This window comes from Papio anubis, chromosome 7, assembly GCF_008728515.1.
Source record: "Papio anubis isolate 15944 chromosome 7, Panubis1.0, whole genome shotgun sequence".
Lineage (NCBI taxonomy): Eukaryota > Metazoa > Chordata > Mammalia > Primates > Cercopithecidae > Papio > Papio anubis.
Window position 1 is genome coordinate 55424176 of NC_044982.1, and position 17724 is coordinate 55441899.

Genomic DNA, 17724 nt, shown 5'->3' on the forward strand with positions numbered 1-17724 from the left:
GAAGGGTTGAGCTACTGATTCTAATAGAAATTAACTAGTTTCCAACATATCATCCTTTAAAGTTGTTGGCATTTAGTAAATCTATCATAAATAGCATGATCATATATTCAGATTTGTCTATTAAATCAGTTAACACCTTCTAATTTCTTATAGTGCCCCCCGACTCACAAAAGTGTTCAGATTTGCTTGATAAATTATGAGTCACCCTAGTCCTAATGGGGTGTTCCTCACCAACTGCACTGAAGCAGTCAGGGTATGAGTTCTCAAGGCATTTTGGGAGTAACGCTCCTGGAGAGCCAAGGGGCAGTGTTGTGTTTTGACTGTGGTGGTGTATTTCTTAGGCTGTGGTCTTTTTTATCTGATTAGATTTCTGACGCCCTCATAAGGAGAGTGCACCTGACTGAGGATCAGTGGGGTAAAGGCACACTCACTCCAAGGATGACCACGGACTTTGACTTGAGTCTGGACAACAGCCCTCTGCTGCAATCCATCCACCAGCTCGACTTCGTGCAGGTGAAAGGTATGTCCTTGCATCCCCCAAGTCAGAAAGCAACATCCTGAGTGGATGCTGGTGCTTGAAGCAGGATCAGTACCCCTTTGGCTAATGTTACAAGAATCTGGAGTGGCTCCTAACTTATGTAATGAAAATGTCTCTTTATAAATGTGTGACCTATCTTTCAGCAAGCTGGATAAATTCAGATCAACTCAATGCTTGCCTCTTTGAGAGTCTTAAGAGATTTCAAGTGTTCAGCACCAGAGAACAGCTGACATGAAAAGAGGAAGGCAGAGAGAGAAAGAGATCATCACTATACATAAATAAAATCTTGGTACAGAAAGGAATCCAGAAATATTGATATAAATCAGAGGAGTCCAGAATTGAAATGACTGCTTCCACATGGATAGAGATAGTAAGCAAATGGTTGAGCATGGATCAGTGGGAATTTGAGAGGATCACAGTTGGCCTGCCAATACTGGCAGAAAAACGCAAGCCTGGAAGGAAAATGGAAATTTGATATAAACTTTAAAATTAGATTATATGATTAAGGGATATGGCAAGATCTCTTTGAGATTTTGGGTGGGGGCTGAAAATATTTTAAGGAAAACAACTCTTTCAAAGAAAAATAACAAATCAAGCCAACCATGCAACAGCATTTTTATGGCAGTGTAAGTAATACCCATTTGAAAAATATTTCTTTTTAACTTTTTGTTTTGAAATACACAAGAAGTTACGAAAATAGTAAGAAGTTTTATTCACCCTCTACCCAGCTTCCGTTGATGGTTACATCTTGTAGCTATAATATAATATCGAAGCCAGGAAGTTGACACTGAAAAGTGTGTGTGTATAGTTCTATGCCATCTTATCCTATGTACAGATTCATATAATCACCACTGCATCGGGATACAGAACTGTTTCATCACCACAAAGATCTCCCTCCTGTCACACCTCTAAAGTCATACCCCTCCCCTCCACCACCTCTAATCTCTGGAAACCCCTAATCTTTTCTCCATCTCTATAGTTTTGTCATTTGCTGATTTTTTAAATTGAAATTGATTTGCTCTTTGCAACTCCTGATTTAAGCATCCACGTAGTAAATGACTCTTAGCATTCAGTGCTTTAAAAGTTTTGTTTCTTAAGAAAAATATACCTGCATCCTTTTATCAAAGAGAGATTATATAAATCAGTAAGTTTTAGGGCTGTCTGCTTAGGGTCCACATCAGGCAGTTAAATGTGTTCCTGTACTTGGTATGTATACGTCTCTCAGCCTTTTAATGGATTTTTGCTCTCTTTTATTTTGAACTTTCTCCTTTTTTTGGGTTTAATATGTGTTGCCTTGGGAAGATGCCTTCATAAATTTTTTGAAGTAGTGCATAGATTGGAAATAAGTATGCTTTGTTACAGTAAGAAAAATGTTTAACATTTATTGAGTGCTAACCAAACCAGACATTCTCCGAAGTGTTTTACGTATAGCTCATTTTATTCTCGTAACCCTAGTAGACAGTTGAAGAAACTGGGGCACAGGAAGACTGGTTACTTGTCTGAGCTCACACAGCTAGTGAGTGGCAAGGCCAGGATTCAAAGTCAGGGAGCATGGGTAGAGAATCAGCTCCTACAACTTCTAGTTTGTGCTGTAAAGCTGGTGCCACACTGAGCAGCTTCTTCAAAGAATAAGTGAATTCATCTCTTAATATTAACAAATCTACATTTTTGTTGCAGCAATTCTTTCTTGCTGTTTAAAAAAATATTTTTAATACCAATGTGGTAGCCTGTAAAACAAACCCATCCTTAATAAAATATAGAGCCCCAGATAAATCCCCCTGGATCAGCCTCTCTCTGTTCTCAATTCTTTCAGTGAGATAAAAATCACTGAAAGGTATGTCACAAGTAACTTGGAGGAAAAAATATGTCACAAAAGAGCAATAGAAAGACTTTTGGTGGTAGAGGAAAAAATGAGCTAACCCAATTAGCCTTGGTGAGGGGCAGGAAGAGGGGGCAGTTAGAGGGTAAAAGCCTCAGGGCTTTGAAATGCTTTAATCAGCTGTCAAAACCCTCTCCTCCCCCATTCATTGCCCTCCTGAGTCATGTCCATCTGCCCACGGTGGAGTCCAGGCCAGTTGGCAGGATGGTAAAGATTGAGCTGGAGTGAACAGGCCCTTCACTGGGTATGGGAACTGCGAGTTCATGCTCTCTGCATCACAGAACACATTTCTAAAGCACTGTCACTTGGCCACTTAGGACTGCACACAAAAGTAAGAGGGACAAGGCTGTTTGTCCAGTCTGTTCAAGTCTGCACACACAGCGGAGAATACCAAGTACTCTCAGGGCCGAAACGCAGAACACTCTCCCAGCACAAATCCATCTGAAACCACACAACAACCAGAACAATGATTCACGAAGTTAACCTAACAGGCCATTTGGTATAATACTGGATTATAGTCTTCCATTTTCATTTTCTTTTTAACACTTTGTCTAATTTAATTTACTTCTGATTATTATCACTTTGCCTGGTTAATTTATATGCTTTGCTTTGTGCTCACTGAGTTTAATTAATTCAGTGAGAGCCTAGTCTTCTTTAGAATCTGAATAATTTTCATCTGTCAGATGCTTGTGATGGAAAGAAAAAGCCAAAGGTCATGACACAATAGAACTTGATTGGCTGGAGTTCAGACTTCTATTGGCCTCTGTAATATCTGTTAATATATACACAACTCTTCCTGTTGTGGTGTTAATCTTTTCATTTTTTTAAAGATATTCTTAGTCAGTTTAATAAACTGCACTTTCACAACTTGTCAGTAAAAAATATGTCAAGAAACTGCACCTCAAAGACCGTAGCATTTGGAGTGGTGTTAAAGTAATCTGTCCTTTGTGAAACTAACAATATGTGTAATTCAATATATATTTTCCAATTGTGCTAAGTTGATTACAGGAGGAAGTTAAAATATTTTCAAATTCACTTAAAGTATGCATTTAAAGATCTGACTCAAAATGATAACTAAAATATCTGTTTACTTCTTGACTCAGAATTTTATCAAACATCTCTGGTTTCAAAAGCTCATCATAGATGCCATTGTTGTTGCCATTGTTGTTGTTGATACAAAGAAAGTAGGTTTACAGTTGGCTTTTACATATTTACACTCAGACCAGCTGCTATTCAGCAAGAATGCACTATCTAAAGTTTTACTCTCTTGTTAGCTAAGGATTTAACTGGCCCATTCTGATTCCACACCACCCTCAAGCAATGGAGATCTATTTGGTACCTTTTTTCAAATATCCCTAAATTGTAATGGCACATTTTCTGGTTTTATTTTGATTAGAAAATCATCTTACCCTCTTTCCAGAATACTGGAAGTGGCGTTTGATCTTTTAGACTTTTCTTTTATAGAAAACAACATATTAAGCTTTGTCTTTTATTTTTATTAGAGAGTAATTTTAAAAACATTTTCCACTTAATTCTAAGGTTGTATAATCAGCTCTTTTCCAGATTATAGGAAGGAAATTTTAAGTCTCTTCTTAGTCAGCCAAGGGCTTTACTGTTTGGTTGAGAATAGATTTCAGATACCTACTTCCTCCCCCAATAAATATTAACCCAAAATTGGTTAAGTACACAAAGAATCCCAAAATTCATGAGTCATGGTACTGAAATGAAATGCCAGTTTGTTCATTCTGAACCAGGATGAAACAATGACCTAACAGTTCACCAAGCCTTTTTAGCACATAGACCACTGGCTGTTAATCCCTTTAAGTGTCTCTACTCACGTAAGGGTGTATTTATTTTTATTGACACAAGTTGAATATAAGCCCTGAGTATGCACCAAAGTCATGGGCAAGGACAGTGTGATCTGAATAGAGTCTCCTATAAATCATAGGGGGAAAGCTGCCAGAGGGTTAGCGGGGAAGGAATGAGCACACACGCTTGCAGGTAATCTGTTCGTGCTGATAGCCTGAAATGCATGGACTCAAAACATGCGTTCAGGGTTATCTTTAACAGTGTACTGATAATAGCTTTCCAGAAACAGCTTGTAGTTCTTCTAAAGTCTAAACTTTTCTCAGATGCCATTTGTATTGTTCAGCCACGTAAAGAGGAATGCCAGTCTACAAATGAGCCTTCAGAGAAGATAACGCAGTAAAATTGCATTCCCAACCACCATAGTTGTGAAGGTAGAATCTTTATTTGGGGAATCTTTATTGTTCACATTATAGGAAACAGAAAGAAACTTTGGGAATTAGACATGGAGGCTTTCCTCCACTACACTATTTCTAGACACTGGACTGGAGAGGGGCAGTATGATGCAATGCTAAGCATACAGCCTCCAGAGCCAGGCTCCTTGGTTTCAGATGCCAGTCCTGCCACTTACTAGCTATAAAACCTTACTGTGCTTCCATTTCCTCAGCTGCACAATAAAGATAGTAGCAATATCTTCTTTCTAGGATTGTTGTGAAAATTAAATGAGTGAATACCTGTAAACCTCTCACCACATTCTCTAGCATTCAGTAAAGTGCTTGAAAGCATCCCTGATGATTAGTGTTCCCTGTTGAGGTCGGGAGACCAGCTTCTCTTCTCACTTCTCCCCGCCACACTCCTGTGTACTTTCACAGAGGAATTCTGGATGGTTGTGAGTGTTCACAATCTGAAGGATTCGTGAAAAAAAAATAAATAAATAAACAAAATGTGAGATAGAATTTGAAATAAAAAGGGAAGACATTTGAAAACATTGATATAAGAAGATGATGCTGGAAAATTTAATTTTGAACCGCAGTTCTGCCAGACCTCTTCAAGGAAGTTAGTAAGAATAGCTGCCCCCTTGTATTTTAAGAGGAGAATTTTTAGCCTAAAGCTTGATTTTACAGGCTAAAAGAAGGATGAATGCTAGAACCCTGATCAGGTCAGGAGAAATTCATTCTTAAGGAGAGAACAACAGCTGCCCCAGAATGATCATGAAAGTGTAAAAATCAAGATAGCTAGGAAAGCCCCAATAACAGGAGTTTCAGTAAAATACAATGCTCTTCCTTAGATTTTAGTGCAGAAACTGTAATGCTATCCTTTTCCGAATCATAAAAGATAGATTAATTGGAAAGTACTTTGGATTTCTAGTAGACCATTGATTTTGTGCCTAATGAAGTTAAATAGGATAACATAACACCCACTATAAAATACATTTTTCTAGAATGTCAGCCTGAGTCTCTGCTAATGAGGCTGTAATTTTGGCACATTTATCTTTTATGTACAGCGTCACTGGGGGTAAATAAGGAAAAGGGAAAACTAATTCTCAGCACATGGAGGAATAAATTTAGACAGATGCAAATATCTCTGGGTTAGTTCTGTGTTTTTTTTCCTCTCCACTCCCTTTGCCTTTTTGTCCATTTGCTAATTTGTCTAAATCTGGGACAATATCAAGATCTGAAGATTATTGAGTCTAGCCTTTTTTATATCCTTTTGGTCTTTTAAACTGTATCCACCAAGGACTTATAAATTAAGTTCTGATGTTTTAATTACACATGACATCATGTATTTCAGTTACTCTTTTAATTATACCTATGGCTACACAGGTACATTTGAGTTTCTTATCAGAGACGTTGTAAGCATTTGCATGATTTAAGTTGAAACTATCTGTGATCTTATTCTTTGATTTTTGTAATTGATGAAATGCAGACTTGCCTGAAACATGAACAAAGGGAAAAAGAAAGACTAATATGGAGCTAATGAAATAAGAGCATAAGGAATCGTTTCATGGTGGGCACTAACTAATAAGGACAGTTAAGAATAAATACCCCCTGGGGGAAATCATTCATGTCTCCACAAGCCCTTTGAAGAATGGTTTCCCTAAACCTGTTATATTTTTCTTCCATAGTAAATATGTTAAAAATGCATTTTAATAAAGGAAACAAATTTTAAATAAAAAAGAAAGTCCCTAGTAATTAAAATGACCTAAAATTAATCCTGTAGTTACAACTCCTGGGTGATGCCTATTTATATTTAGATACTCTCATTGAAAGGAGTTATGTCTTCTGTGTCCATCTCTTTCCAACCAGTCCTGTAGTTTATTTAGTGAGCAAGACAATGAGTTTATTTCCTTTCCTCCAAATACGGATTTCTGGGGCTTCTGAGCCTGCAGTAGCTGTAGCTCTTTGATGAGATTTCACCCAAATCCTGTGCCATTGAAACTTGAAACATGATTTCTTCTCCTAAACCGATTGCCTGCAGTTTTAACAGGCATGAATTTTGATTTAGCTGTGTTTGATTTAGTAGCTCAGAAATGATTTTATTGTAATGTCTACAGTCTTTTCTTAAGTATAAGACAATTGATCAGCTTCACCTTTGCATTTCATATGCTTTTGTTTTCTAGATTATCTACCATAGAACCTGTTTTCTAAACTGCTGTAAAATTAAACACTGTTTTGGTTGGGATGACTGACAAGGCATAGATTTAATTCAGTGCACAAGACACAGAGTCCAATTTTGGTACAGCATACCAGGTGTTCCATGATGAACATTTGTTCATCTAAATGTCCCTGGATATGGTCCAAGCTGTTCTGTCCTGTTATTAAAGTGCTAACATAATAACAATAATAAATCAATGTTTTGGTGCTGAAAAAATTTTTTTAAACAGTTAGTAAAAACATGGCTCCCGGCCAGGCGCGGTGGCTCACACCTGTAATCCCAGCACTTTGGGAGGCTGAGGTGGGTGGATCACGAGGTCAGGAGATTGAGACCATCCTGGCTAACATGGTGAAACCCCATCTCTACTAAAAACACACACACACATACACACACACACACACAAACATTAGCCAGGCATGGTGGCGGGCGCCTGTAGTCCCAGCTACTCAGGAGGCTGAGACAGAAGAATGGTGTGAACCCGGGAGGCAGAGCTTACAGTGAGCTGAGATCTCGCCACTGCCCTCCAGCCTGGGCAACAGAGCAAGACTCTGTCTCAAAATAAATAAATAAATAAAATAAATAAAATAAAAATAAACCATGGTTCCCAAGTGCATATATTAAGTTTATATATGAAGAACTGGGATTATTCAGTAACTAATATTTCTATGTGTGTCTGAAGGCTCAACTAATTTGCAGTTTTAAGTACTAGAAAAGAGTCACAGTATAAAATGTGGAGGGGGCTGTTATGACTCGCAACAGCATGACAGACTCTCACGCGGCTGCAAAGACATCTTGAGCCTCCTCGTCATGCTCCAGGCCCCTAGTCCACATGCCAGGCTCACAGTGGGTGTGCTATACCTGAAAATGAGTCGACTTCACCTACTGCTGTTTTTGAGGTATAGCTACCTTGAGATAATGACGTCAGGTTCCTCGGAAGTTTTGAAATGGAAAGATCACTGTGATCTCACTGGGAACCAAATTTTCAAAAATCCACTGTTGTAGCTACTTATGTGCACAAGACCTGGAGTAGAATCACTGGTTTTAAAAAAAATGATAGAATATTGGAAATGTAGTGGTTTCAGAGCTATTTCTCAGAATAGGCAGTCTCTGGTTTATTAACTTGGGTTTAAATCTCAGAATAAGTTTTATGATAAAATAATTAGCACAGCTTCAGGCACATTATGAGTTAAATGGGCTTTAGTGAGTTGGACTGGAAACCCAGCCTCCATGTAAACATTTCCTTTAGGGATAATGTCTTCAGTGCTCAAGGAGATGAGAACAGAGCAGTTCTGTGAATCGGCCTGTCTCCCCTCCAACAGCCACAATGAAGGTGGGAAGGGCCACTGTGTGCTTAGGAAATGGCCTAACCGCAAATCAGGAGCCAGTCTGACTCCTGGGGACTCTGTGAAGGATTCTGTTCAGTTCCCTTGTGCACCCCAGGCTGGCTACTTCTAACCACGTGTTTATCAGGGGGATGTTTGTCATTCTAAGATACTGGAATATCTGCAGCTTAACAGAAGCCAGTTACACTAATTTCTGTTTAGCTTCCTCTCCAGTCCCAGCAACCCCTATCCTACAGCTGGAGGAATGTTGTACCCACAACAACAGCGCTACGTTGTCCTGGAAACAGCCACCTCTGTCCACGGTGCCCGCCGATGGATACATTCTGGAGCTGGATGATGGCAACGGTGGTCAGTTCCGGGTCAGTAGAGAGCCCACTACGTACTTGTTAACCCAAACCAGTGATCTGTCAGAGGACCTGCCAGGGAGTCTCAGGCTTCCCCGTCTCTCCCGGGGACAGGCCATACCTGAAGCCTGCTTTCTCCCTCTACCATGAAGGTGGATGGAGCAGTCTCTGAAACTGCCCTACCCTTCTTAAGAGACAGGACATGCAGTACTGGGGTCACACTGCCTGCATTCAAGTTGGTCTCCTCCACCCTAGCTATGTGGACAATGCCTAATTATCACCCCTTTGAGTCTTCAGGTCCTTATTTATTAACGAGAGGGATGATAACAATAGCGTGAATCTCATGCCTTGTTGCTAAGAGTCCATTAGATAATTCATACAAAATTCTTAGTGTGCTGCCTAGAACATGGCAAGCGTGCATTATTAGCTATTATTATTACCATCATTGCTTATTGCTAATAATATAATTAACCGTTGTCCAAGATTTATTTCTACAATCCACAGCTTCTAATGTCTTTGATTGGCATTCCTCTTAATTGACATGATCTCCTGTTACAGCTTCCCTATTCTAAGAAGCCTTTCTAGCAAAGGTTTCCCCAGTTCTATAGTTTTATTCTGGGCCTTTCACCAGATAGAACTGGTACCAGAAGATTGCTACCTTCCCAAGGCAAGGGAGCCCCATCCCCATTGAGAAGCTCATGCTGCCCTCTGAAGGCAGGACAGAATGGCCTCCTGGTAAGACACGGCTGTGGTACCTCCAGGTTGATGATTCATGTGCCACCACCTGTCGGCATGTGTCTGCTTCTCTCTCATACAGAGTTTCATTCTCATGCATCCTTTCCCTGCCACCTTACTTTCCATCCTCTCCACCCTAGTCTTGCCTGGAAGTTCTGATGCTTGGAGCTTCCCAAGGGAGCAGCCCTTCTGGGGACTGAGGCCAGTTCCTGTACTGAAGAAGAGGAGACCCCTATCTAAAAAAACCTCAGGCCCATAAGGATGAGGCTTTCTTCTGGTCACCAATGGCCAAACCTGGGCCACTAGCTTTCAAGAGCAAAGCCTCTCAAGGCCCCCTTTCCCTGAATGTGTTTTTGATCCCCACTAGGTTTAAGTACTTGAGAGCAGGGACTGTGTCTTCTACAGTTCTCAAGGACAAAAGTTCTCTCTTTTGATAGAGAAGCCTTATTTACATATATGTTGATTTATTGGCATGATAAAATCTAATTTCTTTCTCTCCAAGATAAGGGCCTCCGGTTCCATTTCATGTCTTTTGCAGCGCGTGTTGTATGTGTGTAAAATCCTGTCTATTTGTCAGTTTCTCATTCCTGACTTTGCCTTTTCAGTTCCTGTGTCATTTTCAGGGCGTTTCTTTGCCATTTATTATCTTTTTTTTTTCTCCTGGGAAAGTAACTCTCCTGGTTTTCCCAATTCTTTAAATAAATTAATTCTCTTATTTTGTCTTGACTTTTTCCTCTACTCAAAGTGCGGTCCTCCCCCAGCAGCATTGGTTTCACCTGGGAACTTGTTAAAAATGCAAAATCCCAGACCCCACCCCAGACACCTACTGGATCAGCAACTGCATTTTTACAAGATCCTCAGGTGATTCATATGCACGTAAAGTTTGAGATGCACTGAATAAGAGGGCATAATATTCTGATTTTTGTTATTCCAGCAGGAGTAATGAATTGATGGGCAATCCAAGACCCCAGTCTTCTTAGTATCCTACCAGAGAGTTGTCATTTTAAGGCTGTGCTTTGAATGCAAATTATTTTTATTCATTACATCAGCATAATTTTGCAGTGTGTACAGCTGAAGAGGGAGGCAAATGCCTAACCTATGCTAAAGACACATTATGCTAGGATTTATTTTAAGCCTTTGAAATGTCATTCTTCCTCCTTTCCCTGTTTCCTCCGCCTTCCCTCTGTACTGTGATGAAAATCTATCCCCCTGTGGCTTGGAGTGTAATCTTTGTGACAGTTCTGAAGTCATCAGAGGAATTCTAAACATAGGACAGAGACCACCTTCCTGTTTTCATGGTTTCAAACATGTTTTTTACAAACCATACTATGGATAAGGAGCTCAGTAGGGGTCATATACTGTATCAATGCCAAGTTAATAAATGTAATCTGAACTATAAGCTCTCAGTTTTATTTTTTTTAAGCCCTAGCTGCTAATAACGACCACTCATTAGCTGCCTGGCCCATGCTAAATACAAGGCATGATGCTAATCTGCATATACAACATTAAGTAATCCTCACACCAACCTCATAAGGTGGATATTGTTATCTCATTTTACAGATTAGGAGACTGAGGCTAAAAAGGTAAATTAAGTGGCCCAATATCTCACAGGATTCAAATCCAGATTAGAATGACACCAGGGCTCTTGCTCCTAACCACTGAGCGACACTGCCTTCTTTGCCCCTCAAAAGGTTGCAGGCTAAGTGCTGTCCTGTTCTTTGCTGACTCTCAGGAGGTGTATGTGGGGAAGGAGACGATGTGCACTGTGGATGGTCTTCACTTCAACAGCACATACAACGCTCGGGTCAAGGCCTTCAACAAAACAGGAGTCAGCCCGTACAGCAAGACCCTGGTCCTCCAAACGTCTGAGGGTAAGGCCCTTCAGCAGTATCCCTCAGAGCGAGAACTGCGTGGCATCTAAAGTGGCTGGCAAGCCCGGAGGTAACCCCACCACTGCCCACATTCCTGCAGTGTTTCCATGACTCGCTCTGCATTCTGCACAGAGCCGCTGTTCCTCTCCTGCCTTTAGAGAGCCTATGGTATGTGGATGTGATCAAACCAAAGATTCCACATCGGCAGTTCAAATGGCTTGGGCCGGCGGCTTCCTTTGATAACACTCTAACTAAGCTGCAGTTGAAGAAGCTGAAAAATGAAGGCCTGAATGTGCCCCCGGTGTGTAAGACGAATGTATCTAGGCTCTAGAGCAGGCTCCCATTCTCCACCGATACACATCATGTGCCAGTTTTGCCCAGATTATTCTAAGTTACTCTGTAGTACTTGCTTGTTCTGAGGGTGGGACCTAGGTTCTTTCCAGCTATGGATTTGTATGACTGAATGTGTTTCAAATGGGTGTGGGGTGCTAGAGCTGTTCAGAGAGAGTCTGTTGGCCGCTCCTGGCTTACCCACTTAGACCGCCTCCGTTTCATACCCAAAACTGAGGCCGTCAGCACCAGGATTGAGACTTCCTGTGGCACCAAACAGGAAGAGACCAGCAACTTCGCATTACCCGCCATTTTCATCTTTGCCAGGCCCTCCAATCTTGGCTAGGCTTCCTAGAGCCACCGTACAAAGTTCATCTCTAGAGAATTTTTGCTTCTTAGCTATACTTTAAATATTTTGGTCATCAGAGACATGTAATGTGTCTCAGATAAGAAGCTTGAATTTGATGACCAGATACAACCTCTGAGGCTTTTAACATTTTCATGTTAAGAGTAAGCAAGACACATGAAATTAAACCTACAAAGAGGTATTTGTGGCTGGTGCCAAAGCATTCTGACACTTTGGGGTGTCATTTAAATCAAAGAAGTCACCCGCCACTTCACCAGGATTCTCCATAACTTCCCTCTGCAGAACGAATTATGTTGATTTTGTTCAAGTTCAAGATGTTAGCTAAAAGAACCATGGTGGTGTTTTTTCCCACTTCCCACAAACCTCAACATGTGCCAGTCACCCTAAAATGCTTCACATGGTTAAAAACAAGCACAATTTCGAATCCCACAGCAAGGATGAAAGGCCCCTAGCCATGAAAACAGTGCTTTGGGGAGCAGTTGTCAGTCTAAATGATGCTATTCCAAGAGAAGAATATGCTGAGGGAAAATGCCCACATGACCTGTTCCTGTTTGGAGTACAGTGATGTGGCAGCTACAGCTTCCCCCAGAATTATCATTTTAGCAGCTTCTCTCAGGGAGGACCTATCAGTTTGAGAGCAGTTGCCTCTTTTCTCAAAATACCATGCTAACTGCTAAAGCCCTCCAAGAGTCTTTCCTAGATGCAATGCAGAAGGCCCTTGCTGGTGATGGCCTCATTTCCCATGTGTGTACAAGGTGGTTTGATTGAAGAGTGAAGTGCATGCCTGCAGAGCAGAGAGAAATTTGTAGCAATGTTGCTAATATGTGTTATCAGATCTACGGGAAAACTATTTCTATTCATAATACATCATGGGAATCATACTATTCTGCTAAAAATCAGTTATTAGCATAACAGCCTGAGCACTTATGTCTCTCGTTTCATCCTGCAGGAGGATGTAGCGCCTCAGTTTATCTTAATGTTCATAAGATTATGGTGTCTAATTTAATAAATTACAGGATTGGAACTGCGATCCTTGGTACCACAGTCACAGAACTGGGGGTCATTTTCTAGATGAAACAAACGGAACAAGTTCTCTTCCAACAAAGAAACTGTACTGTAGAAATTAATTTCCTCCATGAATTTTATATATTGTGTACAAATATAAGGTATGTATCTGAATACAAAGAAAAGCCTATCATCATATAGATATCAGTATTCTCTGTTACTGCACAGAAGTAATTTTCTCATAATGAAATAAAGTTCACACACATACTTTCTCCATAACTTTGGTTTGTTCTATTTGTTTCTCCCTCATTCTAATACATCCAGTGAGACAAGATTTAGAAAGCAAGAAAAGATGTAGTGAATAGCTTATTTTAAAAAAAAAGATTTGATCGATCTGTAACAATAGAGAAAACCTATAGGATTAAATAATTATCTCTTTTTCGTTTGCTTTTTAGAAATCAGTGAGAAAAATGCTATTAACAGAGTTTTGGTACATTCACTGCACTTATACTTTATTAATCTTATTTCCTACAGTTTCCAGAAAGGTTTGCTTTAGAGATTTTTTTTTTCTTTGCTGGTATTGGGGGTGGTAGGGTGGTGCATTCTGGCTTTCTAGTGTAACAAAATCTGTCACCTTCTTCTTAGCAAGAGTTAATCCCTTTTCAAACTTCAAAACAAAAATTCTGTATCACAGAAGGGTAAAATTTCATATGCAGTAACAAGTCTAACTTGTAATGACATGGATTTAGTCTGAGGTTTAAATTGCTCATCATTTATACTCTGTATTCTATGAGCTTTCATAAAACCTATGGATCTAAAGGCAACATTATGCAGGGGAGGTCAAATGTCTACATTACTATAAATTCTGATTGGTATTTTTCTTCAAAAGCAAATTTATCTGTCTATTTATTGGGCAGTGCTTGATAAGTGACCACTGTGTGCCAGGCTGTGGGTATAGAGTGTTGAACAGATGTTATCCCTGCTGTCCTGGAGTTTACAAGCTAGAAAAAGAGACAAGCCTTAGAGAAATAAACATATAAAGAGTTCCATTCTTACACATTGTGATAAACACTGAAAAAAAAAGGGAAAAAGGATTAGCAGGAAGATAAAACTTTTATAGGAGAATTAGGAAAACAGTACAAATTAAATTCAATGGAAATTATAAAGAACGTACTATTAAGAGAAAAGGAAAGGAGTCAGGTGCCATAGCTCATGCCTGTAATCCCAGATACTTGGGAGGTTGAGACGGGAGGATCCTGTGAGCCCAGGAGTTTGAATCTAGCCTGGGCAACATAGTGAGACTGCATCTTAAAAAAAAAGAGAGAGAGAGAGAAAAGGAAAGGAGAATGCATTATTATATGAGTTCAACTGTGGTTAGTTCTCTGAAAGCAAAGTTCCTGGAGATGTATCAAAGACGCCCATGGAAAAAATGCCAGTTGCATATCTAAACTAAATTATACTGACTTAAGATGAAATATAACTGTAAGCAATTAAGAATTTTAATGAAATTTTAAAATAAGGCCCTCAAGCCCCAAAACTTGGCCATGTATATCTTTAAATTAATTCATCTAATAGCCATCATGGCTGTGCCACAGTCTTCGAAACCATCTGCAAAAGAGTATCTGTTGAAAACGTTATACAACAAGACCATCTTAATACTCAGAGTTCTGAGGTTTATGCTATGTGAGACAAGCTGTACTCCTGTTTAAAAAAATCATACAGGGTTGAGAACAGGATGAGACATTTTCTGTTTATTTTTCTCTAGTTTCCCTCTTCCTACCTAAATAGATTCTGCCTACAAAGTCTATTTAGGTAGGGGCTAGACATCTGACTTTGTAGGACAAATTCTATCTATTTAGTCTATTTAAATAGACTTTGTGGCTATAAAGCCAGACATGTAGCATCTTCCAATCTCTTTCTGACCTTTCTACCTTCCTTTTTTTTTGAGACAAGGTCACACTCTGTCACCCAGGCTGCAGTGCAGTGGCACAATCATAGCTCACTGCAGCCTCCTACACCTGGGCTCAAGGGATCTTCCCATCTCAGCCTCCTGAGTAGTTAGGACTACAGGCATGTGCCACCAAGTCTGGCTAATTTTTAAAATTTTTTGTAGATGTGGGGTTTTGCTGTGTTGCCCAGGTTGGTCTCAAACTCCTGGCCTCAAGTGATCCTCCTCCGTTGGCCTCCCCAAGTACTGGGATGACAGGCATGAGCCACCATGTAGCCCCTAGCTGCCTTTGATAAGGACCCTTGTGATTACCTTGGGCCCACCTGGATAATCCAGTATAATTCCCCCATCTCAAAATCCTTAGTGTAATCACCTCTGCAGTGTCCCCTTTGCCATGGATAATAACGTATTCACAGGTTCTGGGGATTCAGATGTGAATATTTTTAGATGGCTCATTATTCTTAGTACTATACTTTATGAGGAAGGTATTATTATCGTCATCTTTCTCTACTTATGGGAAACTGAGCTGCTGAGAGATTAAGTATAATAATATGTTAGATCCAGGATTTTAAGCCCCCAGTGCTCAGCACAGTCCGCTGTGATGCTAACATTAGAAAAGTGCTATTTGCACTCAACCAAATGGAAAGAGAGGGAAAACTATCCAAAGTCTGTCTGCAAGGTGACTGAAAACACCTTGTCAAAATGAAGCAGCACTGGGTAGCTGCCTCAAGTGCTCATCCAGAAATCCCAGCTAGAAGTAGGACTTTAGTACTTGCAACATGTTGGGCGGATCTCCTGAGGTGAGGAGTTCGAGACCAGCCTGACCAACATGGAGAAACCCCATCTCTACTAAAAATACAAAATTAGCTGGGTGTGGTGGTGGGCGCCTATAATCCCAGCTACTTGGGAGGCTGAGGCAGGAGAATCACTTGAATCTGGGAGGCAGAAGTTGCGGTGAGCCAAGATCGCACCATTCCACTCCAGCCTGAGCAACAAAAGTGAAACTCCAGTGAAACTCCATCTCAAAAAAAAAAGTTTTTTTGAAAACAGTAGCATTCCAGCTTTAAGAAGATGTGGGAGTGGCCGTCATTTCTAGCATCATATCCAAGCTCTTTATCAGGTCCTGTGCCCATTTTCATGTCTTTGCAGAAATTTCCTCCAGCTCCCTCCCATCCCAGGTGAGCAGGTCACCTAGAGAGGCCCTTTGCCCACTGGTACCAGTGGATGCTCTTGGCTGGCAGTGACAAGATTTGCCCAGGAAGGAAAAGGAATATCAGAGCTACATCTCTGAGGCCTTTGAAAGTTACTACCAAATGAGGTCTGGCACTCAGAGCTCTGCTTGGGTTGACATGACAGAGCCGTTTATTCACAGAAGCTTTCCAGCCCTGCCTGTCCTAACTGGGAGGGAAAGTGGAGAGAAGGTAGTCAGCAATAATTCAAGAAAAGAAGGCTGGCTCTCAAGCCATCTACCCAGCATTTTTCAGGATTGTTTTATCTAATGACAAATAGGTTGGGATTCTTGAAACTACATCTTAAAAATTGCTTTCTAAAAAGTGGGCCTAGACAATGTTACTCATAAAGATTAAAATGTCTTTCTCCCTGATTAGACTCTCAGCATCACACTGCCCCTTTCAGTGTGGTGGCTCCTTCTTCTGTGCATCAAAGGAAACTACCCAGAAAAGATTTAATGGTGCAGACAGAATATAGAATTATGCTTCCAGCCTGTAATCCCAGCACTTTGGGAGGCCGAGGCGGGCGGATCACAAGGTCGGGAGATTGAGACCACGGTGAAAACTCGTCTCTACTAAAAATACAAAAAATTAGCCGGGCGCGGTGGTGGGCGCCTGTAGTCCCAGCTATTCAGGAGGATGAGGCAGGAGAATGGCATGATCCCAGGAGGCGGAGCTTGCAGTGAGCTGAGATCGCGCCACTGCACTCCAGCCAGGGGGATAGAGTGAGACTCCGTCTCAAAAAAAAAAAAAAAAGAATTATGCTTCCATTTGTCTGAATGCAAATTGGCCTCAGATGCATCTGTCCAGAATCTTTTTGCAATTACTTATTTATTTATTTATTCATTCATTCATTTATCTTTCCAGAGACAGTCTCACTCTGTCACCCAGCTGAAGTACAGTGACACGATCGTAGCTCACTGTAACCTTGACCTCCTGGGCTCAAGTGATCCTCCTGCCTCAGCCTCCCAAGTAACTGGCTCTATAGGCACGCCACCACACCTGGCTTTTTTTTTTTTTCCCATAGAGACAGGGTCTCACAATGTTGCCCAGCCTGGTCTCAAACTCCTGGCCTCAAGTGATCCTCATGCCTTGGCCTCCCAAAGTGCTGTGATTACAGGCATGAGCCACTGTGCCCAGCTCCTTTGCCCATATTTAATAGTGATTTTGATCCAGCATAAGTACTGCACCCTGATGTGCTGAGACCTCCAGAAATGCTGTGACCTTGTGAGCAACAAAGAACCTGTCAGAAGAACAACTACAGGCAACACCTCAGCCCATCTAATCCCTCTGGCCAAAGTTCCAAGGAGGACAGTGATGTGTGTGCCTTTCCAATCCCTAACCACTACATAAACTAACCACTCTATTTAGAGAAGAAAAGATTTATCCTTAACACAGTTGAGGTTTATTAGGTCCTCTACACAAACCTTGGTCCCCACTGAGACCACTGGAATGTGCTCTGGGGCCAGTGGCATAAACTTTACCTTTTGTATATTTCTGGGTTACAAAGGAGCAGCAATAGTCTCATCACCCCAAAATTTTATCCGCCAGGAATTGATCCTACCTGAGTCTCTATTGTATCTCTCCACAGCCGTGGTGTAACTTGGATATGTCCCTTAGCCTCTCTGAACTTCAGTTTTGTCATCTCTAAAACCACGGACTTAGAGCTGAGGA

At 40.8% G+C, this 17724-nt stretch overlaps 1 protein-coding gene across 6 annotated transcripts in view; it reads left to right on the forward strand.

Moving 5' to 3' along the window:
- The window catches only part of TRIM9 (tripartite motif containing 9), a 266203-nt gene that overhangs the window by 231943 nt on the left and 16536 nt on the right, over window positions 1-17724 (forward strand). For 5 of the 6 annotated variants that reach the window (XR_004184920.1, XM_009211534.4, XM_031668112.1 and 2 more), the window contains 3 exons: window positions 367-520; window positions 8423-8580; window positions 11033-11171. Coding sequence is in view for 5 of the 6 variants with exons in the window: in XM_009211534.4 (XP_009209798.1) it covers window positions 367-520; window positions 8423-8580; window positions 11033-11171 (451 nt within the window). In the remaining variant the exon portion in view is untranslated. The remainder of the gene's footprint in view (window positions 1-366; window positions 521-8422; window positions 8581-11032; window positions 11172-17724) is intronic. The other variant, XM_031668111.1, reaches the window with a different exon arrangement.